General features: G+C 40.6%; 1 protein-coding gene across 1 annotated transcript in view; it reads left to right on the forward strand.

The window, feature by feature from the left end:
- EFL1 (elongation factor like GTPase 1) overlaps nucleotides 1-19754 on the forward strand; it is a 162587-nt gene extending 142833 nt beyond the window's left edge. The window contains exon 20 of the mRNA XM_026648319.1: nucleotides 16747-19754. Coding sequence (XP_026504104.1) covers nucleotides 16747-16935 — 189 coding nt within the window. The 3' untranslated portion in view covers nucleotides 16936-19754. The remainder of the gene's footprint in view (nucleotides 1-16746) is intronic.
- Nucleotides 19755-26685: the final 6931 nt, after the last annotated feature.

Consider the following 26685-nt stretch of genomic DNA (forward strand, 5'->3'; position numbering starts at 1 on the left):
TGCACTATCCATTTCAACTGTATATTTTAAAATAATGCTTAGCTGCAGTTTAACTTTTTTGGTCACTTTTTAACATCTGTTTTCAAAGTGAGAAATCAGACTTTGAAAAATCAATTAAAAATCAAATTTGTGTTATCTTTCTCTTCTATTGAGTTGCTATGTTGAGATTTCATAAATCAATTCTCCCCAGTGCGTCTGAGATCTGTTTCTTACAGTGATAGTATAGAACAGAGGTTGCTAACTATGGTCTGTAGAGCACTCTTTGTCAATGAAATGCTTGCTGGTGATCCACAGAGAAATGCCTGGTCACATGATGCTGGCTCCTCTTCCTTATTTCCTGCTCCTAAATTGCATTAAAAGAGCGCTAAAAATACATTCTTAATATTATTTCTATGTGAACTATTGCTGTAGTCACAACAGGAATATTATGTGATCACTAATGGTGGAAAGGAAGAAGGGTCTATGCAGTCACAACGGAGAGATCCACACTGTGAAAGAGTGTGGGAACACCCGATGTAGTACACTTAGGAAACTGCTTTTTGTTCTTTCTCAGTGGTGGTACTATACACCAGTATTACAGAATGTGGTGTGCCAAGTGCTTAACCTTCTCAGGCAGTAATAATACGGTAGCTTGCTCATCTTCTTCCAGCATTATGTAATTTTAGCTCAGTATACATACAGGTCATGCAATGAACTGTAGAGAGGAAGAAGGGGAAAAGACCGAGAACTCAGGCTTCACAGAAGGGCAAAGAAGGGGAGAGGAGATTTGGGGAAACAATGGGGTAGAAAGAAAACAAAAGTTTAAAAAAATGAGCAAAACCTCAAAAGTACTTAGAAAGGAAAAAGGAGACCTTAAAAAACAGACCAGAAAGAAAGGAGAGAAAATGGACCGAAAATAGGTGAGATTCAGTGACAGCTTTAGGAATATTGGGGAGGAGGGGTGTTTACATTCAAATTCATTACAAATGAGATGCTCCAAACCAAAAAAAGGGGTAGGAACCACTGTGTTAAGAGTTTCTACGGCTTTGGGAGTACTCATCTGGAGAGCAACTAATGGGGGGTGGCTTATCTCCAGAGCATCTTTGTAACAAATCTAAAGTGCCTCCAGTATCAGTGCCCAGCAGGTAAATCAATCAGGGGAGTGTTAATTCCAGATAGGAAGTTACCAGATAATGAATTTTCCTTGTGAGTTTCTTTAGGATTCACAACTACTATGCTCCCACTAAATGAACCCATATGTATGTAAACACCCAGATTTTCTCAGGAGGATGGAAAGAATATGTTCATGTGTAGTACTATATCACAGTTTCTGCAACTGAGTCATAGTTTCAGTAACTGCTTGAGCAAATTTCCAGTTCCAAAAATGTAATTGCTACTGTTACGGAAATGTGGGCAAATTTGTTTCTGACAACTACTCTCTAGCATCATAGGTGCCCTTTGTACAATCTATTTGTTTGTCATGGGATTTTCTAGATTTGAGTGAAATGATATCCTGATTCATTTGTCAAGACAGAAGAAATATGTGACTAGAGCTGGGCGAATAACTGATTTTTTTAATTAGCTGGCAGTTCTGTAAAATTGGAAGGGAAAAATTGGTTCACATTGAACCAAATCCGAAAATGCCAACATTTTCCAGCAAACATAAAAAGTCCCATTTGGTTCAAATGAAATGTAATTCAACACAAAACATTTTCTTTCTGGGCATTTTTAAAGGGCTAGATTCACAAAACAGCCAGAAGGGCAGCATAGTGGGGAACGTCGTCCCCACTTGTAACTCTTAGCCCAGTGCAGGGGTCGGCAACGTTCGGCACGCGGCTCGCCAGGGAAAGCACCCTGGCGGGCCGGGACAGTTTTTATTTACCTGCTGACGCGGCAGGTTCGGCCGATCACGGCCCCCACTGGCCGTGGTTCGCCGTCCCGGGCCAATGAGGGCGGCGAGAAGCCGCAGCCAGCACATCGCTCGCCCGCGCCGCTTCTCGCCGCCTCCATTGGCCCGGGACGGCGAACCGTGGCCAGTGGGGGCCACGATCGGCCGAACCTGCCGCGTCAGCAGGTAAATAAAACTGGCCCGGCCCGCCAGGGTGCTTTCCCTGGCGAGCCGCGTGCCGAACGTTGCCGACCCCTGGCCCAGTGGTTAGTGCACTCACTCAGGCTGTGGGAGATGCAGGCTGAAGTCTCTGCTCTGCCAGATATACAGTAGGGATATGAACTTGGTCTCCTTCCTCCCAAGAAATCTCCCTAACTAACTACTGGGGCATGGGGTATTCTGGGGCATACTCTCTTGTTGAAGCTAATTTACACATTCCAAATTGGGTAATGATTAGCTATTATTTTATTGTTTTAATTAGTTCAAGGTAAAAGAAACATATTTCAAAAGTAAATATGTGACTTTGTCCAAATTCTTTAGAGTAGTGTTAGATAAATATTAGAATAATCTCCACAATTTACTGTAAATTTCTAGGAAAAGTTAGAGAAAAGAAGGTTCAGTGTGGTAGATGGTGGATTATTCTTCATCTGAAGACTTTAAATCAAGACTGTATCTTTTACAAATTTATAACGCAAACAGAAATTATGGGCTTGATGTGGAAATTACTGGGTGAGGTTCTTTGGTCTGTGGTATACAGGTGGTCAGACAAGGGGTGACATAACAGTTCTTTTGGCCTTAAAATCTATTAATCTGTAATTAGACTGAGCTCCAAATGAATCATCATCTTCATGGTAGTCCTGACACTTAAGTAATTCTTAGAAGTCATCTGGAACCTTTCAAACCTGTCTCCACATAGTAGGCCTATTAAACGGTGGCTATTTAATTAGCCAGAACAATTGTGGGGTTTTTAAATAAATAAAAATGACAAGAGGGTGCCTTGAGCCGATTTTGTGATATTAGTGTTTTAGGTCATTAAAGTGTGTCTATAATGTTCTTTTCCTTCCACTCACACTTGTTAAATATTTGGAAAAAAATTATAATACACATTTTCTAACTTCTTCAACAAATAAGTCAGAGCTACTACAGACAAGTCTCCTTCACTAAACAACCTTGATTCATTCCCAGAGCAAGTCCATCCTGTGCACTGAAAGAGGAAGGGTCCTGTAGAAAAATTAGTATGTGGTCATATAATCGAAGACTATCACAATGCTTACACACAAGGAGCCTGAACTAGGGTTGCCTGGGCAACATTTATTTTGGCATTCCTGTCTTTCGAGCACTTGACTTTGCAACCTCAGTGTTCTTTTAATGCAGTTTTTGTGAGTGTAAAATATAAATTGATAGATAAATATTTCACTCTGTGTAATTAAGATTGAAAAATATTACCCTTCACCATCCTGTAAAAAGCTGTGTTTTTGCAAAACATTAAGACTGTGTGATGAGTTCCTCTGGAGAAACTTCCATCTTTATATAGAGGTTTCTACTTTCACACTTGCTACATAAGCCCCCTGTACTGCAAAGGGAGGCATTAAGGGTCCACCTTCACAGATCCATTTGTGGGACCATAGGTCCTGACTTTATAGGGACAGTCCTGGTATTCGGGCTTTGTCTTATATAGGTGCCTATTATCCCCCACCCTCCTGTCCCAATTTTTCACAGTTGCTATCTGGTCACACTAACAGGAGCTGAAGAACTTTGATTAGGGAAATTTTCTGAAGTCTTGAAATGTCGTATGTCTCCAAAGAGAATTTTAATGTTTACATAAGACAATAGATAATTTTAATATTCAAAACAGAGAAAGAACAAAGCAGTGAATTTTCTGTCTCTAAAGACAAGTCCTATTAAGGAATACCAAATTCAGGTTTTTTCCCACACACTAAAACGTCTTTAACAAATAATGTAATGTGAGTCTGCCTAGGCGAGTTAGTAAATTTCATTTTTTTTGGTTAACTTTTTTTAAATCTCTGATGCACCTGGTCGGTTTGTAGTTCACAACTTACAAATGCAAGTACACCTCTACCCCGATATAACGTGACCCGATATAACGCAGTAAAGCAGTGCTCCAGGTGGGCGGGGCTGCGCACTCCGGTGGATCAAAGCAAGTTCGATATAACGCGGTTTCACTGATAACGCGATAAGATTTTTTTGGCTCCTGAGGACAGCGTTGTATGGAGGTAGAGGTGTATGTGCGCCTGGCATTATGACATTTACAAACAAAGGTTCTCAATTCCACTTTTGGATGCAAGTAACATAAACCCCACACAAATGCATACTTGGTCATATGCTTTATTTTGCACACACAAGGGATCTCGTTGATTTCATGGCGACTACTCCTATGTCAAAGAGCAGGATCAGGGTCTAACACTTCATGAAAAGACTGTAATGTTATGAGTAACACTGAGCTGAGAAACTGGGCTGTTCTTAATTCAGTAGTATAAACACAAGCAACTGTATGCCCTAGTTCACTTACTGCAGTTTTGTGGTAGGGCAATTCCATAACTGAAGAACACATTTTAAAATTTAAATATCTTGCCAAGCAGGCTTTGAAACATATACTGGTGAACTGCCAAACAATCTAATCATTTTCAGACAGCTATGTAACCTGCCAAGGTTTTATGCTATCATTTTTTCCTAAAAATTGTGGAATAAGTGAAGTCAAAGGAGTAGAAAAATAAAATTTGCCACTGTTGCTACCACCAAAGGATTGCACTAATGGTAACTATGGTGGGAAATCCTATAGAAAAAATCCTTGTGTTGACATAAGTTTTGAGGCAGAAAGGTGCTACACAAATGTAAATCATTATTCTTAGTCATTGTTTTCATTAAACAAACTGATTTGTGACTTTTAGCTACAAATCCCATTGGCTGCTAGCTCCTGTTTTAGGTTTTTAACCACCTTTTCAGAGCATTGAGTGATCAGTTACCTCGAGTGTTGGTCTGATAACCATAAGGTGCTGCATGGTCTATGCAGATATTAACCCTGGTTGACCCCCAGGAAAATTTTAGAAATTGAAAAATTATCTATCACTCACCTGTGAGGATGTTAAGAGCTACAGCGTACTCCAAAATGTCACTTTTGCTCTTTGGTGTGGGGGAAAAACTGTAGTAAAAATGTAAACTTTTTCCATAACGTATTTGATGGAAGAGTAGGAATCTTTTGAAATCTCCAGCCACTGAAAGAGAATTAAATATCATGGATCAAAATACTTCTTTGGTCTGTAAAGGCTTTTGGAAGTTGGTTTTAGAATTTAAATAAATGGTCTTTGCTACCCAGTTTCTGACTTCTGTCATTTTTTTCAATTGTATTCTACCAAACCTGTGTAATTTCCAACTGAGCTTTTGAGGGAAAATAGTTTAAGTAGTAGAAAGCAGAAATAAAATTACATACCTTTCCCAGGTTAGTCATTGAAGTCAGCAATCTATTTTTACAGTTTCTCTCTTCAGATACGTGTATGAAATTATATGTAATAGATGTCAAAAGAAAATGTACTGTTTATAATTCTTTGGTTCATAACTTGTTATAGTTGTATGTTAACCCATTCCATATCTGCAGCAATACAAAGTGATATAATTCTTTAACAGAGCAATATTGAACCAGGACCTTTACTTTTTCCAAATAATTGGAACAAATGGGATCACAGTCATTAAAGATCTTGTATTCTGAGGTCTTACACAAAACATCTGGTTGGGGATGAGGATAAGTGGTGAAGAGTGCGAGTCAATATGGAAAAGATCCTCCACATTTGTAGCCAGCAGTGCTTTACTCTTATTTCCTCGCTCTGGGCATAGAATAAATTTGGAGAGAAATCACTTATTGGGTATACCAGGGAGCGGCAATCTATGGCATGCGTGTCGATTTTTGATGGCACGCGGCGGCGGGCTGAGCAGCTCAGCCCGCCGCCACTCTGGGGTTCATGCTGCTGGCCCCTTGCCAGCCTGGGTCCCGCTGCCGGTCCCACTCAGCACCCGCTGCTGGCCTGGGCGAAGGAACCCCAGGCTGGCAGCGGGCTGAGCCCCCAGCTGGCAGGAGCCGGCGGCCGGAACCCCAGAGTGGTGGCGGGCTGAGCCGCTCAGTTGCTGCTCTGGGGTTCCAGCTGCTGGCCCCTTGCCAGCCAGGGTCCCTGCCGCAGCCCCACTCACCTTGCTTCCGGTTGGAGTTCCAGCGCAGGCCCACTGCCAGACAGAGTCCAGGCCTCCGGCCCTGCTCAGCCCTACCAGCCACCAGCTCCACTCACCTCAGCTGCCGATCTGGGGTTCCAGCCACTCACCTCCTGCCAGCCAGTTAACAACTGATCACTCAGAAGCCGGTGTGCAGCTTAAAGTATCCAAATACGTGCCAGACATTGGGAAAACTCAGCAAGGAAAAGCAAGGGCAAGGATCACACTAAACTGATAAGATCTGCATTTTAATTTAATTTTAAATAAAGCTTCTGAAACATTTTGAAAACCTTGTTTACATATAACAGTAGTTTGGTTATATAATATATAGACTTATAGAGCGACCTTCTAAAACACGTTAAAATGTATTACTAGCACGCAAAGCCTTAAATTAGAGTGTATAAATGAAGACACGGCACACCACTTCTGAAAGGTTGCCGACCCCTGGGGTATACCCTTTCGTTTTAAAGATGACTCTAATAGTAGTGAAGAGATTTCTGTTTTGTTCTACTTATGTTCCACACTCCTCACCATGGCATTTGATGAATGGCCCTAAAAACAACCATATATCTAGTTCATATATTAGGGCATGGGACAGTTACTATCTGGCAAGCAGTTACTTTTTTTGGCTGGGAATAAAACTGGGTATCAATTAATGTTACAGTAAAACTTTAACCTTTGGATTTAGTATGACTTGTGTGCTACATTTTTCATCCTTAAAACTGCATTAACACTAGCTTTTTGGTTCAAATATTCCTGTTTGGATTTCCTTCCTTTTGGAAGGTAGAAATAATGAAAAAAGACTGCTAAACTGTAGTGCACCTTTAACTATAAGGGGATCCTTCAAAGCCAAAACAGAAACAGTTTAATGGGCATATACAGAACTGTTGAGGTTAAACATACACAACTTTAAAACTGCTGACCCCAATTTTCTTCAAATGTGGATTCTTCATTTTTGTTTTAGTCTCGATGAGGACTATAAAAGAAGTCAGGTTTGAAGTTTTTAATCTCAGCCATTTAAAAAAAATCTGCAAGAACAGACACCCCAATCAGAACATATAGGGAAAGTATTTCCCCCCACTCACAACTCAAAAATGGAATGGACTTTGCTCAAACTTTCCAGAAATAACTTTGGGCCAGCACAAAGCATGGAAAATAATTTCAAAGGAATTTGCTTGAGGAACCAAAAAAAAGCATGTGTGTATGAGAAAGAGAGTGCATGTTTGTGAGGATACAAGTTGCAAATTAACTGTATCTGAATAAGATTCGAAGATGGCTTCAGATGGGATAAGGCAGAAGCAATATCTGTCACTGAGACACTGTAGGGTATGTCCCCATTAGATGCCAGACAGTGACCTTCCAACTCAGGAGACTAAGGAGGGGAGAGCTATCTTTGTTTTTTAAATAGCACCTATCACTATAACATATAAGTGCTGTCTTCTTAATGGACTCAGAAAATGGAGGTGTCTGGTCATTTTTGTCTTGTCTGATTAGCCTGTAAGGCTCAGGGAATGTCTCTTGCCATACATTGCTACAGTGCCCTATACAATGGGGCCTATAGTGCTACTGGAATATACATAAATCACCATCATCAAAACCAGGCTAATATAATTCAAGTATTATTAGAATTGGAATGAATCCTTATTAATATCCAGTGTTAAACACTTTATATACTGTATTTATATATAAGCATGTTATATACCTGTTTGTAGGATTTAAGAAAAAAAATCCATGCTCAATAGTACTTAAATAGCAATTAACATTTTTAGGAGTTAATTATTAGAGACTGTGTCTGTGTTAAAGTCACAAAGACATTTTTTTCTTGAATGGTTAACATGTAGATAATTAGATTAAAAGAAAATTAAGCTTGTTTTTCTTTTAGTGTTCAGCTTGCTATAGTAAATGAGTTGTGTGTGCTTTCTTTTGAGGATTTGTTTAGGAAATTTGGTATTTAAGGTTGTTGATTCTGTGTAGTTAAATCTTTCTATGCTTTACAATTATTTTTTCTCAAGAATACCCTACAGTATTTGAGTTAATGTATTCACCTACTAAAAATACATCACCCCCTGGCTGATGTTGTTATAAACACCATTTTATTTTATACCTTCAATTGGCTTATACTTTTGTAAGGGAGTTGGTGAACACAAGAGGTTAGCCATTATTCTGTCAGAATTTTCAGCATGTATTTCATTGATGTATTTAATTATAATGGAATTTTAGTAGTGTCTTGCTTGAAGTCTAATCTTAAATAAAGAGAAAATATAAATTCCAAAAGCTTTATATAAAGTAGATCAGTGAAATAATTATTACATGGCAGAATAAAAACACTTCCATCATAAACAGATTGCTTTGCATTTATGAGATCCCATTCTCAAAATGTGTTATCAGCAAAAGTGTGCTCTAGTTCATTTTATTGTATCGTTTTATATTGATGCATTTAGAAAAGTACTTCACCTGTAATGAAGAAAATTGTTTTAATGATCCATTACCTAAATGCTCAATCAAAATATACTTTTTAAAAGCCACAATTTTTAATTAGCTTTGCAAATCAACTTTAAAAACATTTTTTCTTCTAATTATAACGTACACCCTTTCGAGAAGTAGCCATTTTCCACTCTGAGATATTTGCATAGCTGTGGATTGCCATTGTCCTCCCTACTACTTGTTTTGAACATTGACCAGATTGTTATCTAGTGGTTGGGTCATGCTACTGTAAAAATGAGCTCATATATACTAATGAGAACTCTTAGTTGCGTAAAGAAAAGAAAAATGTTTATTTCTGTAACTCTGTCAAATTGCATCCACTGTAGTGGCATTTTAAAATATGCTTCTGGATTTCTTGCTATTTTGGCAAAAGCATTTATTCCATAATGGCAGGAAAACCATAATCACAAAGATTGAAAAAAAATCAAGTGAAGTTTACATTTTCAATTACAATGTTTATTATTTCTCTCTATACTTTATATATAGTGCCTCCCAGCAATGTCTCTTAGACAATATTAGAATTACAAGTGTGAATAGTTTCATGTGGCCTCTGGTCAGCATTTTCAATCCCCAAGTGGAGGATGAGCATAGAAAACAGGGCAGAGTAAAGGTTGTTAGATTGTTAACTGAATTTCTGATTTTTTTTTTAACTGTAACGTTTTATTGTTTTAGGGCAGTATATTCTCAACCCTAATTCTGTTTTGACAGAGGTTTTTGTGTGGGAATATAACAAAATTTTCCATTGCAAAAAGCAATGTTAATAAACTGTCATATTTAACATGTATGTGCAGTATAGTTTGGCATGTCTGTTTTTAAAATGTATTATAAGTTCTATTTTTATCTTCTATTTTAAAGTTTTGCACTGCAACAAAAAGTATTTGGAAACTTACAAAGGAATTTTAAGTGAAAATGACATGGAGCATAAGATAAATAACATTTGTGGATGTCTTTTTTTTTTTTTTTTTTTCTCCAAGATCAACCTTTGCTTTCTCTTAAGCAGCTCAGACTATCCCAAAAGGATTGTTCCATTGAGAATATAATGAATCATTTAGGGTTCTGTTTTGACAAAAATTCCATTTCAGCCACATAGACATCGAGGGCTTTTTCTTGTGTGGCCCCCAAATATACAAACAGTAGTTCAGGAGCCAAAAACTTACTCAGCACTGCTCCCATGGAACCTATGCCCAATGTTCTGACAGCTCCCCAATGGAAGCAAACTGATGAGAACTGCTCTGCAGTATTATAGGGAAGTGTTTCATCCTTATGCCTGCCTGCACTCTGTGAACAGGGTATGGATCATGATGGTCACCACCTGATATATTCATCTGCTTCGGTCCATTGGCTGACTGTGACTAAGAAATAGATGATCTCTCTTCTGTGCTCTTGCCTTCACCCCACTGAGTCAGGGATATTTCACAGACGGACAATGTAAAGTTTTCCTTTTCTGTGCCTCACACAAGAGTTCTGCACACTGTTAGGGTCATGTTTCTGTGGCTGCTCTGGTGACTTCTCAGGGCAAATGCACAATTTGTTTCCTGAATTCCAGTAGATTCTTTCTAGTTGTATCTTCTTTGCTATAATTTAGCATGATATTATCTAACATGCCCAGGCCAGTCATGCCTTTTCGTAACCTATTGTTAACTGGTACTACAATGTGGTTATTTTTTCTTGGAGCCTGTTCCGACGCAGTCTACTTTGCTGAGAGCTAGAAATGCCTTTGAAGTCCATAGCATCCATTCCTTCATCAACAGAAGAGGCATCCAGGCATAACATTTTAGTTAATGTTAGTGAAATAACTTCTTCCTACATTAATGGAAAAATGTGTCCGTCTTAGGTTTTTCTCAAGCACCCATCAACATAGTATCTAAACATTTCCCAATTAAATTAGATCTGTATAATGAGGTTTCTAATAGTCTCCATAGAGTGTTCTGTCATATCCCTTCCTTGGTCAGAGGAGGTTTTTCTTGAGGCATATTGTGTGTTCACGTGCATGTGTGCATGCCTGGGTTAATCTTCCTGCTATGATGGGGAAGCTTCAGCATAGTAGAGCAATTAGCAACATGCCTTATAAGTGGCCCGAGTCTGGATCATTCTAATCTTTTTTGGAAGTTCTTTGTGCAGCCAAATTCCCATACTTATAAGCATAAACAAGAGACCGTCTTTGTGTTTTAAGTATAGATTATGAGAGTATGAGTTCTTGTTCAAAATATCAGAATGGCTATGCATCATGAGCTTGTGAGCCTTGGTTAATCAGATGTGCCACTGCCAGAGACAGTAGAAATGTGCAGATTTAGGTTATTTTCACAGATATTCCTGTGGTCAGTCAATCACAAATGTGCATATTAAAAAAACATCTAGTCCTGTTTGGGAAGCTAATTTTCATATTAATATATTATAGTGCACTGATTTTTTTCCTTGGTCTTCCGCCAGACCACCATGTGAGCATGTTCGACTTCCACCAACAGAAGTGGGAGTTTGGGTGTAACTTTGTGTATGAGTCGCCCCATTTATTTCACTGGGATTATGCACGCGCTTAATTTTAAGCACATGTTTCAGCACTTTGATGGCTCAGGGTCAGTGGGCCCAGCGCTTTGCACGGTGCACTTTTAAGTCACCTTGTCCAAAATAGCCATTTCCAGCATTAGTGTAACCTCATTACGAAACAGATACTGCATGATTTACAGTGCAATGTAATTTCTTACTTTTGAATGACACTAAGCTTCATAATTTACAAATATGTCAGCAAAACTGGGCTTTCTAAAACCTGGGGGGTTAAATTAATAGTTTATAAAATGTTACGCTTTTAGGGAATTTTTCTTCATATTTTTCCAATTTTAAGTCAATATCTCCTTATCCTATTTTTGTTAGTTCAATTTAAATAGTTTTAAATGGCCCTCCTTGTCTTAAAATGTCATATGGCAGTTAAAAACAGGGTCAAGTACAATAAGACTCCTTCACCCCCGCCCCCCCCCCACACACACACACTTAAAAATTCCAGATTTGGGGGTAAAACTGCCTAAAATGGGAAGTGCCTGGTCTTTTTGTCTGAGTGCTACGACAGCTCTAACCTTGTATTTCAAAAATCCATTTAAAATAATGTCCTTGATTATTGTGAGAAAAATAATGTGTAAAACACAATTGATATGAGGTTCTTACCCACGAAAGCTTATGCTCCCTATACTTCTGTTAGTCTTAAAGGTGCCACAGGACCCTCTGTTGCTTTTTACAGATTCAGACTAACACGGCTACCCCTCTGATACTGTTCTCAGTAATTCATGGGATTTAATTAAAGAAACAGACTCCAGATTACCTTTGTCTTTTATAAAAAGTATTGATTACCCCAACAGAAATTAATGCAGTGCTTTGATGATTATTAGAAACTTAACATATGATTTTGAAACTTATCAACTGAATAACCTAAACTGACATTCATGGTCAAATTTATCATTCAGTATTCTCATCTAACATTCTTGCAAGGTGACCTCATTAATTGTAACTATAAGTTCCTCAATGCCTTATTAATTCCAGTTACTTTTAGGCTCCTTCATAGATAATAGTCCACTAATGGAAAGGAAAAGTTGAATCTCAGGACTAAAGCCCCATACAATTTTGGTTAATTACCCAAACATCAATTCACCAAGGACCATTTCCCAGATTTGATTACACACACATTTTATATGAGCCTAAGATTTGATGAACACTCTTAATGATTTAGGACTAATTCCTTGAACCTATGATAAAGTTTACTAAGTAAGAATAAATCTAAAGTGGATTCTTAAATTTAATCCTTAGAACATTCATATATACATCTATAACTTCTAAATTCAGTATGATAGCCACTAACGGTAGTAAAATCAAAAGAGTTTCATTATTGCATCAAGTATCAGGGGGTAGCCGTGTTAGTCTGTATCCACAAAAACAACAAGGAGTCCAGTGGCACTTTAAAGACTAACAGATTTATTTGGGCATAAGCTTTCGTGGGTAAAAAACCCACTTCTTCAAATTCATGGAGTGAAAGTTACAGATGCAGGCATTATTATACTGACACGTGAAGAGAAGGGAGTTACCTTTCAAGTGGAGAACCAGTGTTGACAGGGCCAATTCAATCAGGGTGGATGTGGTCCTCTCCCAATAATGGATGAGGAGCTGTCAATTCCAGGAGAGACAAAGTTATTTTTGTAGTGAGCCAGCCACTCCCAGTCCCTATTCAAGCCCAAATTAATGGTGTTAAATTTGCAAATGAATTTTAGTTCTGCAGTTTCTCTTTGAAGTCTATTTCTGAAGTTTTTTTGTTCAAGTATGGCTACTTTTAAACGTGTTATAGAATGTCCAGGAAGATTGAAGTGTTCTCCTACTGGCTTTTGTATGTTACCATTCCTGATGTCCGATTTGTGTCCATCTATTCTTTTACGTAGAGACTGTCCGGTTTGGCCAATGTACATGGCAGAGGGGCATTGCTGGCACATGATGGTATATATAACATTAGTAGATGTGCAGGTGAATGAGTCCCTGATGGTGTTGCTGATGTGGTTGGGTCCTCTGATGGTGTCGCTAGAGCAGATATGGGGACAGAGTAGGCAACGAGGTTTGTTACAGGGATTGGTTCCTGGGTTAGTGTTTCTGTGGTCTGATGTGTAGTTGCTGGTGAGTATTTGCTTCAGGTTGGGGGGCTGTCTGTAAGCGAGGACTGGCCTGCCTCCCAAGGTCTGTGAGAGTGAGGGATTGTTTTCCAGGATAGGTTGTAGATTGTTGATGATGTGCCGGAGAGGTTTTAGCTGGGGGCTGTATGTGATGGCCAGTGGTGTTCTGTTATTTTCCTTGTTGGGCCTGTCCTGAAGTAGGTGACTTCTGGGTACCCGTCTCACTCTGTCAATCTGTTGCATACTTTATTGCATACTCATTCAGTGCACAGAATTCCACAATCTCAGCTGATGATAGCACTGTACTAACTCAAAGTTCAAACACAGTAGTCTGAGTAGTACTTGTCTGTATTTGGGCTTGAATGTAACTGGATCTTTCATTCACACATACAAACACAGAGTTATTGATTTAAGTACTTGTATTCAGGACGTGATTAACAAAAAATTGCATCGTTATCTAGTGGAAAAAGATCTGTGTTACCTATTACAAGATCTTGCTCATTTGTCCACATTTAGCTGAACTTATAGTTCAGCAATTGACAGTTAAAAATTGTATTATAAATGTAAATGAAGGAGCTAACTGTAATCTTTAGTCTAGGGTTCTAGCAGGCATTCTTTATAGCAGTGTTTCCCAAACTTGGGACGCCGCTTGTGTAGGGAAAGCCCCTGGCGGGCTGGGCCGGGTTTGTTTACCTGCCGCGTCCACAGGTCCAGCCGATCGCTGCTCCCACTGGCCGCGGTTCGCCGCTCCAGGCCAATGGGGGCTGCGGGAAGCGGCGTGGGCCGAGGTACGTACTGGCCGCCGCTTCGAGCAGCTCCCATTGGCCTGGAGCAGCGAACCGCGCGGCCAGTGGGAGCCGCGATCAGCCGAACCTGCGGACACGGCGGGTAAACATACCGGCCCGGCCCACCAGGGGCTTTCCCTACACAAGCAGCATCCCAAGTTTGGGAAACACTGCCTTATAGAATTTAACAGGTAGCTGTATTCATGATAAATCTTATGATGTTTCCATTAAGGATTTCTTCGTGACTTCAATCTAGGATAATCAAGTTTTCTCCAATCTCCTGTCCAAATATGTTCTTCAGCTTAAGAAAAGCAATTAATTGGAACCAGCAGCCCTGTTCTGTTTTGAGGGGTACATCCCCCATGCTATGTCTCTTCCAAGAAAAGATCTTTAATGAGTCAGAGTAGAAGACGTGTTTAAAGTGTCTTTGTACAAGAATCCAACAGCAACAAAGGGCACCTACAGGCTACCAGACCTTCATGTTATCAGGTGTTTATTTCTTGGCTTTTTGGACTTCCAAGAACTCAACAATAATTGCTCTGACCATCCAGCATAAAAGTCAACATAGAGGCCTATTGTGGGATTCACAAGGAGGTCTTAGGCACTGCAACACCTCACTTTTAGGCACCATGCCTGCCTAGTGGAATCTACAGTCCCAAGTTCTGCACCTCGGCTCCCTCTACAATGCATGGGGAGAGTTAGGCACCCAAAAAGGGATTCACAAAAGCCAGCACATTGAACAGAGAGCTGCTTGAGTTAGCTAGTAAGAAAAGCTAAGGACAGGGATGTGGCCTGCCTAAGCCCTGCCCCTCAAATGGAGGTCGTGCCTAACTTCAGGGAAGAAGACACCTAGCTCCACTCAGGATTCACAACTGTGAACCCTCTCCTAGAGTTAGGCACCTAAGCTGAGTCAATCCTTAAAAAAAGAGTTGGAGACAAGGCTGCCCCCCATATAACCTTTAGCCTAGTGGTTAGAGCATTCACCCAGGAGATGGGAGGCTTGGTTTGAATCCCCATGTCAGGGACTTGAACTTGGTTCTCCCACCTCCCAGGAGGGTTCCCTAACTACTGGGCGGAAGGTGGGTATAGGTGTGCTCAAAGCATGCAACCCGGATCTGGACCCAGAGACAAGATAGGCAGGGAAACATAGTTTGTGAATCCTGCTGGGGCTTAGGCATGATTTAGATGGGCAGTGTCCAGACTGAAGTGTCCAGACTGCTGGGCAGTGTCAAGACTGAAGTGTCTATGCGCATGCCCAGCCACCAAAATTGAGGCACCTTAAGTACTTCAGCAGTGGCAAGTTAGGTGCGTAGAGACTTTACATCCCTGCAGGGTTACGCAGCAGCTGAGTGGCGGTTTTGTGAATGACAGTGGTGCCTAAAAGTTGAATGGTGGTCCCTAAGTCCCCTTTGTGAATCTGGCCTGTACAGACCCAGCCTGTGGTTTGCTTCATTCAGTTAGTGAGTTAAAAGTTGTCCATTCAACTCTTTTCTGTAATGTGTTCTTTAAAAAAAATATGAATTCAAATTATAAGATTCAATATTACTTGTTTCTTCACACACAAAACATTCCATTTGTTCTGACCTAATAAAGAGAAATGAAAATACTTTGTCAGACCCTATTTGCCTTTTAAATTCGTAATATTAATACTGCTTGCTGTAGTTAAGATCCATAGGTTGTGTGTGTCATTTTTACCCTGTGTAAGGAAGCATACTGGTCCAGTTTCAGTCCGGTGTAGTGCTACTCAAGAGCACAGAGAATCTTTATAATGAAGTACCCTTGGCTATCCCTGGTAGCCCACCATTGAGTGGATGGTGAATATGAATACCATGTATCATTATATGATAAAAAGAGTCTCCCAGTCTCTGCCCAGGGTGAAGTGGGGAAGGCTTCAAGGAGTATGCAGGGGGACTCTACACCTCTGCCACTCTTTCCATGCTGAGTGTTGGGGTTCTGGTAGGGTGACCAGACAGCAAGTGTGAAAAATCGGGATGGGGGTGGAGGGTAATAGGAGCCTATATAAGAAATAACCCAAATATCGGGACTGTCCCTACAAAATCGGGACATCTGGTCACCCTAGGTTCTGGTCAGAGGCTGGGATAAGGGCATGTCTGTTTAGTCCATGACTAAGTAGATCCACCAACCAAAACCTCCTATAGAGGAGGTGTCACAAGATCCACAGACATTATGACAGACTTTAGGCTACAAGAGCAGCTCCAGTGGCAAGCTTTAGCTCCAGGAATGAGGAATTCATCTCTCCCCAGGCCTTGCCAAGAACCCCGGCTGGTTTTACTAAGGTTTTGCGCAGGGATAGAGGAATCTGAGACATAGAAATTAGTGTGTTTTCTCAGTGCAACGCCAGTAAAATCACAGGCAGGGCAAATCCAACAAAGATCAAAATGAGAAGTGGCTTTTAGAATGAGTTTTTTAGTTTGATTTTAATGCCTCTATGGTAGTTTTGCCAAATCTCTGCTTTTTTGGGATATCCAAGAACAAGTGCATAAAGCTAAGTTACAAAAAGTGAGTACTTCACTCATTGAACATGTTAAAGAAGCTTAAATGTATTTGGCTTGAATAGCTTATTGTATGCCACCTAGGAAGCCATGCCTACCTTTTTCTTTTTCTTTTTTTTTTTCAGATTTGCCACTTCTAAAAAAAATGGTCATTTAGAACACACAAAAACTTACCTGACATGCTCTAATCTGCTTTTTAAAAAATTAACGTACCCCTTTCTACCATTTTCTCTCTTTAGATAATTTCAGGTGACCCATTCTGGGTACCAACTACTGAGGAGGAATATTTGCACTTTGGGGAAAAGGCAGACTCTGAGAACCAGGCCCGCAAATACATGAATGCCGTGAGAAAGCGAAAAGGACTTTACATAGAAGAAAAAATCGTGGAGCATGCTGAGAAGCAAAGAACTCTCAGTAGAAATAAGTAACTCCCTCTACTTTCAGTTCTACACTAACTCAGCCAAGTGCAGGTGGATTATTTTCTGTACAGCAGATTCAAAATGCCATCTTGGACTTGCTGTTTTACCCAAGATTTCTTATATGCTGTAATTTGTCTGTGGCTTCAGTTTGAATAAACGTGAGCCTTTCCAACCTTTTATAGAGAGACGACAGTTTGTGTAATTTATTTGAATGAGACGTAACAAGAAATTCAATGGAATTATTCTCTCCAATTTTAAGACTCTACCCCAGCTGCTGTCCTAGGATTGCAAGTAATTTGCTTAAACTTTCTTTCTAATTTACCTGATGTAATCAAAACTAGACCTGGTCCAGTTATTCATTGCAAATAAATTAGGCAATGAATTTAGCTCTCTTCTTCTGTTCTTGACTGTGTTGCAAACTGATCCTGATTTCTCTTAATGCGTTTATTGTTCACAAGTATTTGCCATAACTACAAATTTCAGCCTGTGTGATGTTCATGAACTGTTTACTCTGCACTATTCATGGTGTGTGAGTTGTCATCTAAATCATATGGTATTCTTTCTGCTCCCAGATTGGATTATTTAAACTCTTCCAAGAGTATAGCAAATAGGAAAGAGTGAATACGCCTGTTAGCACGTGGATACCCCTGTTACTCACTTGAATACTATTGTTTGTACAAAGAACAGCTATTCACCAAATATTTGTGTCAACAAAACCTCATTCATATACATGTTTGCAAATAGTCGTAGTTCACCAGCACTCTTTTTGCAGCTAATCACAATAAAGTTGCACAGTTCATTAGCCTGTTTTGCAGGTAACTTAATAAAAATTCTTAAGTTATATGTTCTGAATAACCCATGCTGACAGGGAAAACAATTATAAAGTAGGCTTTGTTTTTAAAAAACAAGGGTTTTTTTGAAGGGAGGAAATATTCAAAATCAGATTTTTCAGTTTTTAACTACTGTAACCAATTGAACTTTGGGATCAGTACAAGTGACAGACTTGCCAATGTCACCCGTTCTTAACTCCAAAAATTATAAACAAATTTTGAGCTAATGTGAAAGCGTGGAACTAATAGCACTGGCTTGGTAGTGTTGTGTGAGCTTCCTCATAGCTCTGCTCAAACACCTCAAACTTTACCGGTTACACCCTTGTTATGATGTGACTCTCAACTGTAATTATTACTATTTATTTATTTGTATTGTGATATCAACTGTCGTGGATTAGGATTCCCTTGTGGTAGGCACTGTATAAACACATAGCAAAAAGATGGTCCCTGGACCTACCTTGAACAACTGCTGTTTGTGCTGACCACTGAATTCATTGTAATTTGTGATTTAATTTGGATTTAGATTCTGCTTTCTGGAGGTGAAAGGCTGATGCATTAATGTACCACATCACCTAGAGCCAAACATGATAAATACTCTATTAATCTGAAATTTCAGCTCTGTTGGATTTACAAGCTGCTTCCGTTCCACAGCAAAAGATTCCCACCACTGTTCAAAAGTCCTAATATTTTGCGACAGAGGCTACATGAAACTCTGCTTTGTCTTATTTTATACTGTTCCCCAGCATAGATCCATCAAAAATCTCAAATAATTAAGTTTAGGCAGCTGGTCTCTCTGAACTAACTATTAGCTTGAGATGTGCACTCTCTCACTCATTTATACATACTCACACTTACAATAAAAGAATTTCTGCCCACTCAGCCTTAGAGTAGAAAATATTTCAAACACAGTGAACCTTGAATCCAGTGAAGGTGACTCCCTTTAGGAAAGTATACAAGATGTTTTGCTATTTGATTCAGGCATCTGTGTGGTAGTCAGAAGGCTCAAATATGGGTCAGAACTAAATTAACATGAAAAGAAATTCTTCAGTGGCTGTAACTTGCTGTTGAATGAAATAGAAAGCTGAAAAGAGGAGGGAAAACATACTACATAAGGTATCCACTCATTTAATTGTTAAATGTTTAGAACTCTGCAGCCAAGAGGAGACGAGTGTTGTGTATTCAGGAGGATTTAAGGCTAAATAATCCAGATAAGTATCCTTGGAAGGCTGTTGATATTTCATAAAGCTGAAGGGGGATAAGTTCTTTAGAGTCTTCTGCCAACTATTTTTAGAACCTTACTGCAAATAGTGAAGAAGAGGGCGGTATGTATCAGTTTCAAACAACCATAAAACCATAGTTGTCAAGGTTATTTTCTTCCCAGAGTATCTCCACATTTTTAATACGCTACTACCGGGCACTATTCCTTTAGCACCTACCTGGCATTTCCATGTATAAATTCTGAGTGGCAATTAGAGAAAGTAGTCAGAAGTAATTTATATGGCCAGTGCTCCCTAAGGTAAAGGCAACTGTTACTTGTTGCACAAGTGTATCCATTGATGTAATGTTTAACTTTTACTGAAATAGTAACTCTTTTTCTTTTCCAACCTCTTTGCTTTCATTATAGAAATATAATGTTTCACCTTAAGATTTGATTGAAACCTAATTCAAGCAGATGAAACATTACCCTCTCTAGAAGGTTGATCCATAAATTATTTGTCTTCTGAGCAGTACCTACATGAGAGATGGGTGGGTAAAACCTCTCATTTTGCCCCCGTTCAGCAACTCTTCAGGTGTGATTTTAGAATATTTCAATGGTTTTGAGCTATTCAACTTGAATAACCAGGGAGAGGCTGTTTAAATATTTTATTTTGCCGTAATTTTCATATTTTGCCATGGTCTGTCTTCAAGTGCATCAAAAAATGGTAGCATGAGGGTAATGTAAGATGCTGCTATACTGCATGTTTGTAAATGATCATGTAATGAATAAAGTTGAGTAACTTTCTTGGACACCTGCTTAGTCTAAATAGTTTTTAAATAAAATGTATTGAAATAAGTAACTTAACTGAGAAAATGGAACTAACCTGGAAACACTCTAGCAACTTTCTCAAGGATCTGTTTTCTTTAGTAACAGCCACTGGGGGGGCGGGGAGAATCTGATTGCCTATAAAGCATGAATCCCAAACCACACTTCTCTTTTTTGTTCCAAAAGCAACTCCGTGGAGCAGTTTTTCCCTGCTTGTTACATGCATATGACAATATGACAGAGTTTTGGAAACTCTCTGCTAAGCGTGACAAATAACTTGCTGATGAAGCAAACCATGGTAAGGTTTAATTGGGAGAGCTCAACCATTAAATCAACTGATCCTCCATTGCCAGCTTTATTGCTAAATGTAATGCTTGATTCAAATAAATACAAGCCGCTTTTAAGATGTATTTCTCAGCCTTTATTTTTCCAGGCATTTTTAAGTTTTCAGTAGCAGATCCTCAGCTGATGTAAATTGGCATAGCTCCAGTGACTTCAGTAGAGCTGTGACAACTTGAACCAGCTGAGGGTCTGCCCCTTAGTGTGCAAAAACACATCAAGCTTCTGCAGAGCTGTGCAGTTATCACCCTTCGCAGAGCAAGAACCATTCCTGATGCCCCAGATTATTTTGCATCATGATGTGAACAAGCAGAAGTAAGAGTTGGGTTTACTTGGAAAAAACAAGGCCCATCCAGTGGCAATCAAATCCCTTATCATGGTTGTCTATAGGGTCCTCCTTTTCTCTTCTTACATTAGGAAACCTTTCCGTTTCTCAAACACTAATAATTTAGTAGATGAACCTGTCTTTTTGTTTTACCGCAGAGTGCAGCAAACTTCACTTTCAGCTAAAAGACTAGAACACTAGGTTAATAGTAATCAAAGCATGGCAGGCATGTTGGGCCGTATGGTCTTTTTCCTGCTTCTCATTTTTCTGTATTAGCTTAGGGACTAGGCAGTCCCTAGAGTGTTACAACAGGGGAGGTGGGGAAGGGAGAAGACATATGGGCAAGAAGCAGACTTCTTCTGCACCAAAATGTATAATTCCCAAAACAGCTCTGGTTAAATAACTATCAAGCCCCCTGGTTCTTGAGGGCTAACCCATCCTTTTTTTCAGGGTACAGGATAGTATATTATACTTGGAATCATACTCAGAGAGAAATAGAGCACCTCACTCATTCACAGGGTCTGTAGTGCTTGTCATTGGACCTAATGAGAAGAGACAAATATTGAGCTATACACTGCATAAGACAATTTTGAGCCCTGGATGGCAGTTTTGGATGTAGCTGATTTGGGATTCTCCCCTTAATTTGGTCAAGTTTTTATTTTGATAGCACAGATGGATTTTCAAAGTATTTGGACTCCAAACGTTAACTGGTTTGGGGTGAACCTCAGATTTGCAAATTGGGTTTGGCTAAGCATCCAAAAGTTCGGATGTCCTCTGAATTTGTTGCAATGTATAGTAGATCCATGTGCTCTTCCCTGATTGTCCATGATGGAAAGTAACCAATATGCCAAGAGAGCTGCAGTGGGCGCTTGTGTTGGGGGGTGAAAGTAGCACAGTTTAGGCACCTTGCCGTTTTGTCAAAACATCTGTGTTGGCTCCTGGGGCAGGTGGAAAAAGTGGGTGGGGGTCAGGGATCGGAGTAGATGACACACTAAGCAACATGATTTCCCCCACCTCCCATGAAAATTTGTGGGCTTGATCCACTGAAAAAGTGGCAGGGTTACTGCTTGAGGGAATATTAATGTTACTGGTGATGTTCTGTCAGACCTACTCAGATTTAAAGGGAGCAGTGAGTTAAGTGCTTTGCTGCTTCTGGACCTACCATGCTGCCATATCGAGGAAAAAGGGTGTGCTGCCTGGAAGCAAGAAGCCACCCGCTGCCTGAGATCAGTAAGACTGAGGGTGCAGTTCTCTACAGGGCATCAACCTTTATTGTCTTTTTAAGCCCCACTCCTGTATGTTCCTCAGTCCCAGAGACTGGTGAGGGATGGGGGGAGTAAGATATGTGGACTCCACATCTCCAGTGGAGCCATGGAATTCAAGCATTAATTTGTTCCCCTTGCATGTTTTTGTGCAGAAGGAAAATATGACCGGTAGTTTGCACTTGTGCACATAAAAGTAGCTGCTTTCATCAGAGACCTTCGAAGTGCTTTAGAAACATTAATGAATTATGCTTCACGTATAATCTCTTCATGGCAGGAAAGTATCTTCTCACAGAAGAGAAAATGGAGGCACAGTTGGGTAACTGCTCAATGTCTCTCTCAGTGATCTGGTGCCATCGCTGGGAATAGAACCAAAGCTTCTTTCAGGCAAAATGCTTTGAACTGAAAGTATTGAGATTATGCTTTTTCATGAGGTGTCCACCTATTTCTCATTGTGACCTGGTTAAAAATACTGAGAGTCTTTCTTGTGTCACTTCCTGGTTTTCTTTAGAAACAGAAGTGGAAGTGCAGGGAAGATGTGAATGAACTGACTTATTTTTCCAGTGGAGGGCAATGTAAATGATTAGGGAGCTGGTGCATATGACTTATGAGGAGAGGGTGAGGGAACTGGGCTTATTTAGTCTGCTGAAGAGAAGAGTGAGGGGGGATTTGATAGTAGCCTTCAACTACCTGAAGGGGGGTTCCAAAGAGGATGGAGCTAAGCTGTTCTCAGTGGTGGCAGATGACAGAACAAGGAGCAATGGTCTCAAGTTGTAGTGGGGAAGGTCTAGGTTGGATATTAGGAAAAACTATTTCACTAGGAGGGTGGTGAAGCACTGAAATGGGTTACCTAGGGAGGTGGTGGAATCTCCATCCTTAGAGGTTTTTAAGACCTGGCTTGACAAAGCCATGTTGGGATGATTTAGTTGGGGTTGGTCCTGAGTACTGGCTTGGCCGCAGGTTGGTTCAGAGATTGTTCAAACCAGTTTATCCATCCTTACTGTTAAAAAACATAGATCTAGGGCAGGGATCTCAAACACACGGCCCGGGGGCCGCATGTGGCCCACAGAGCTCCCCGTGCCCCCCCCCCCCCCCCCCCCCCCCCCCCCCCCCCAGTTACTTCCGGTCACAGCCAAACTCCCCTCACCCCCCTCCCCCCGAGTTATTTTATGTGGCAGCTAAGCTCCCTGCTCGCTGCTCCCCAATGTTTGGGGCCGGGTCTCTCCCCTGGCCCCGCCTGCCGCCCCCACGCACCTCCCCCGAGTGTCCCCTGGCCTCACCTCTGCACCCTCTCCTAACCCCAAACTCCATCTCAGAGCCTGCACCCCCACCCCCTGCCCCAGCCCGGAGCCTTCACCCAGCACCCAAACTCCATCCCACAGTCTGCACCCCCAGCCCGAAGCCTGCACCCAGCACCCAAACTCAATCCCAGAGCCTGCACCCCAGACCCCCACCCGCACCCAAACTCCCTCCCAGAGCCTTAGGCAGGTGGGAGTGGAGTTTGGGGGGGCAGGTTCTGAGCACCACCAAAATTTTTACAAACCTGCCACCCCTGGAAGAGGCAGAGCAGTGGTGGAGTGGTGGTGCAGCCCAGTGCAGTGCGGGGGCTTTAACAGAAGTAAATCTAACTAAGTGCATGTTTTGTCCTTTGAGTGAGGTGCATTACTGATTGTATATATTTTATTAAAACCGCTTGGAAATGACTTCTTGTAGGAGCAGCAGTGATCTGTATGCTCTGTATAATGCTTAGCACTTTCCAGGAGGGAGGGGGGAGGAGCACGCTCGGGGGAGGGGGAGAAGAGACGGGGCAGGGGCGGGACCTCATGGAAGGGGTGGAGTGGGGGTGGAGCCGGGGCCAGCGAGGGGGGGTGTCAGTGATGCGGCCCTCGGGCCAATGCACTAGTCCTCATGTGGCCCTTGTGGTCATTTGAGTTTGAGACCCCTGGTCTAGGGGGAGTGAGAAGAAGCACAATCTAGTGGTTAAAATGCAGGAGAGGGAGTTGAGATTTGGATTCCATTCTAGCATCATTGTGTGACACTGGCAAATAGCTTAATCTGTCTGTGCCTTTGTTGCCCGTTCTGTAGAATAATGATAAAAGCAAAGGGGGACCCCAAAACCCTTCACTGTCTGTACCTGAGATGGGTGTTGAACCATCAGTATTTGCAAAGTGATTTGAGAGTCTTTCATGGAAGGTGCTATAGAAGTGCAAAATATCATTAGTATTTATTCATTACCTACTATTGAACACACATTCACAGCATACTTACAAGAGAGCTCAATCAACTGTCATCCCCTTTGATATGTAAAATCCATGGGAATGAAAACCTCTCTGAAATGTGTGATTCTGGAGATCAAATATTTATATAAACTTTTAAGGTGGTGGTGTTCTATCATTGCTGAGCTATCAATGGAATGTTGTACTCCGCTATAAACTTAAACTCAGTGGAGCCAAAACTTTGATTATGAATCAAAAAGTCATTTTACATGGATATGGCTTTTCACTTGCAGCATTCTTGGTTTTCTTATTTAAAAACAAAAATTACTTCAAAACAAACATGGTCCCTGTACCGGTGAAGCGTTGTAGTAAAGCATGGCTGACCCAATATTTTTATTTTTATACTGGTATATTTTTCCATAGTGGGTTTTTTCCCTCCCCTCACCTCTCTGTCGGCTTTTAATCATGTTTAAATGAGGGGGAAATAGAGTATTTATTCTCATTTGAACTAGCTTTATTTTGCTTGTAATTTGAGTGGGCAGACATCTTGGGATTTGCTTGTTGCACATCAGCTTTGTTACTGATACCTGTCAACATATATATTTATTTTTTACACTATTACCAGGCAGAAAGTTGCTTTTATGAAGAGTTGATGCCAGTTATTCATCCCTAGCACTCACCTATTGGGAGTTTTCTGCAGAACTGGGTTCAAAGTTTGGGGAGGAGAGCGAATGCCCAGCCAAATTAAGTTTTATTTATTTTAAAGCCTGCATATATATAATAATAATAATAATGTATACAACTGTTTCTTGTTACTTCTGTCTTTACCAGTTTGATAATGTAACTCCTTCCACAATTACATTATCAGGGAGCTTGTTGCTGTCGTTAGCAAATTCACGGGTGCATCTGACTTAGGCTTGGTCTACACTTACCCCCCAAGTCGAAGTAAGGTACGCAAATTCAGCTACGTGAATAACGTAGCTGAATTCGACATACCTTACTTCGAACTTACCGCGGTTCAGACGCAGTCCACATGCGGCAGGCAGGCTCCCCGTCGACTCCGCGGTACTCCTCTCATTGAGCTGGAGTACCGCAGTCGACGGGGATCACTTCCTGGTTCGATTTTATCGCGTCCAGACCAGACGCGATAAATCGAACTCGGAACTTCGATCCCCAGCCGCCGAACTAGCGCGGCAGTGTAGACCAGCCCTTATTTAGCCATGATGGTTCTGATTCAGGAACGCACCGAAGTATGTGCTTAATTTTAAGCATGTGCTTAAGCCCAGTTGATTTCAGTAGCACTTTAGCGTATATTTAAGCACATGCTTAAGTGCTGTTCTGATTAGGTTGCTTTCTTGACCGGTGGCCCAATTCCCTATAATGTAGTTCAATTCTGCCAGTCTGTTTTACAGTATCAACAATGTTGTGAACGTTTGCTTTTATTTATGTTCTGGGTTGGTTTGTGTTTACTGAAAAGAGAATGGGAGAAAACTCTAGTTTGATGAAAACAATTTCTATTAATAAAGAGGGTAGTCAGTATTAATTGGCATACTCCTGCTATTGAGAGAGCCAATTTGGGATTATTGCTCTGTTACAGCTGTATCACTTCATGATTATAAAAATCTCTCAAACCCTGACAAACAAGAGGAAAAAAAATAGACGCCATGAAATGGTGTGGTTTGGGCTGTTTGGCAAGGAGATCGCTGTTTCAACAGATGCTGTTTTTCTACAGAAGCTTTTTTCTTCTTTTTTTTTTTTTTTACCTCTGTTTAGCCTTTTTTCCCATTTCTCCAGGGAGCTGACCCCCTACCCTTTGTCTTACTCTTTACAGGGATTTTTTATATAGGAACTGCATGTCTTTATAAGAGTTACTGATACTGAATTCTGAACAAAAGAAAGCAAAATTCAATAGTGTTTTCCTGTTAACATTTCTGACAGCCATATAAAAGGCTTGTCCTTCACCCTTATGAAATTGGGATGTCTCACTATTCTCTAGTGAGATTTCTAGGTACATTTTCCCCCAGAAAAGCTGATAGGATAAAAGGTTAACAATAAATAATCTGCACAGGAAGCAGAAATGTACTTTTGTCAAAAGAATCTACAGACTCTTTAACCCCCACATTTCCTAAATCTGCACAAACACTTTTCCCCCTCGTCAGTAACATTATGCTGCTTTTTTGTGAGATGGGCACAAAGCCCATCTAAAATATGCAGATCCTTAAGTGGAACTACAAATGGAAGGCAAATTGGTCGTCATCACCAATTCAGTGCCCATTTTTCCCATCTGTGGAGAGCTCTTCCAGAATTTTTCATATGGTCCTATGCACTGTAATAACAAATGAAATCAGGTAATGTATCACTCATGTTTCACTGCATCTCCAAATGACTTAGACCTGTGTAAACTACCTAGGAATATTCTGTAATTCTGTTGCTGTAGTAGAAAGCCTCAGAACCAGAGACAGGACTTAATGAGCATGTAGCTTCCTCTTTAGCTTGTGTAATGTTTGTGTGTACCAGACTCTCCTCTGTCACACACTCCTGTAGATGTTTTTTTTCTGAAATCTAGCTTGCAAAAAATAGCCTTTGTCTATACGGTGTTCAAAAGAGAATCCCAGTGCTTTCATTTTAATAAGGTGTCTGTACAGAAAGCAATAGGCAGCATTTTAGAAAAGGATATGGCAAAATTATTACTAGCTTCAAAACCAGTTGTATGTTACAGTAGCACTTAACACATGTTACAGTGTGGAATCGTCCATTGTAAGGT

Source organism: Terrapene carolina, unplaced genomic scaffold (genome assembly GCF_002925995.2).
Source record: "Terrapene carolina triunguis isolate 2854851 unplaced genomic scaffold, T_m_triunguis-2.0 Scaffold67, whole genome shotgun sequence".
In the NCBI taxonomy this organism is placed as follows: domain Eukaryota; kingdom Metazoa; phylum Chordata; order Testudines; family Emydidae; genus Terrapene; species Terrapene triunguis.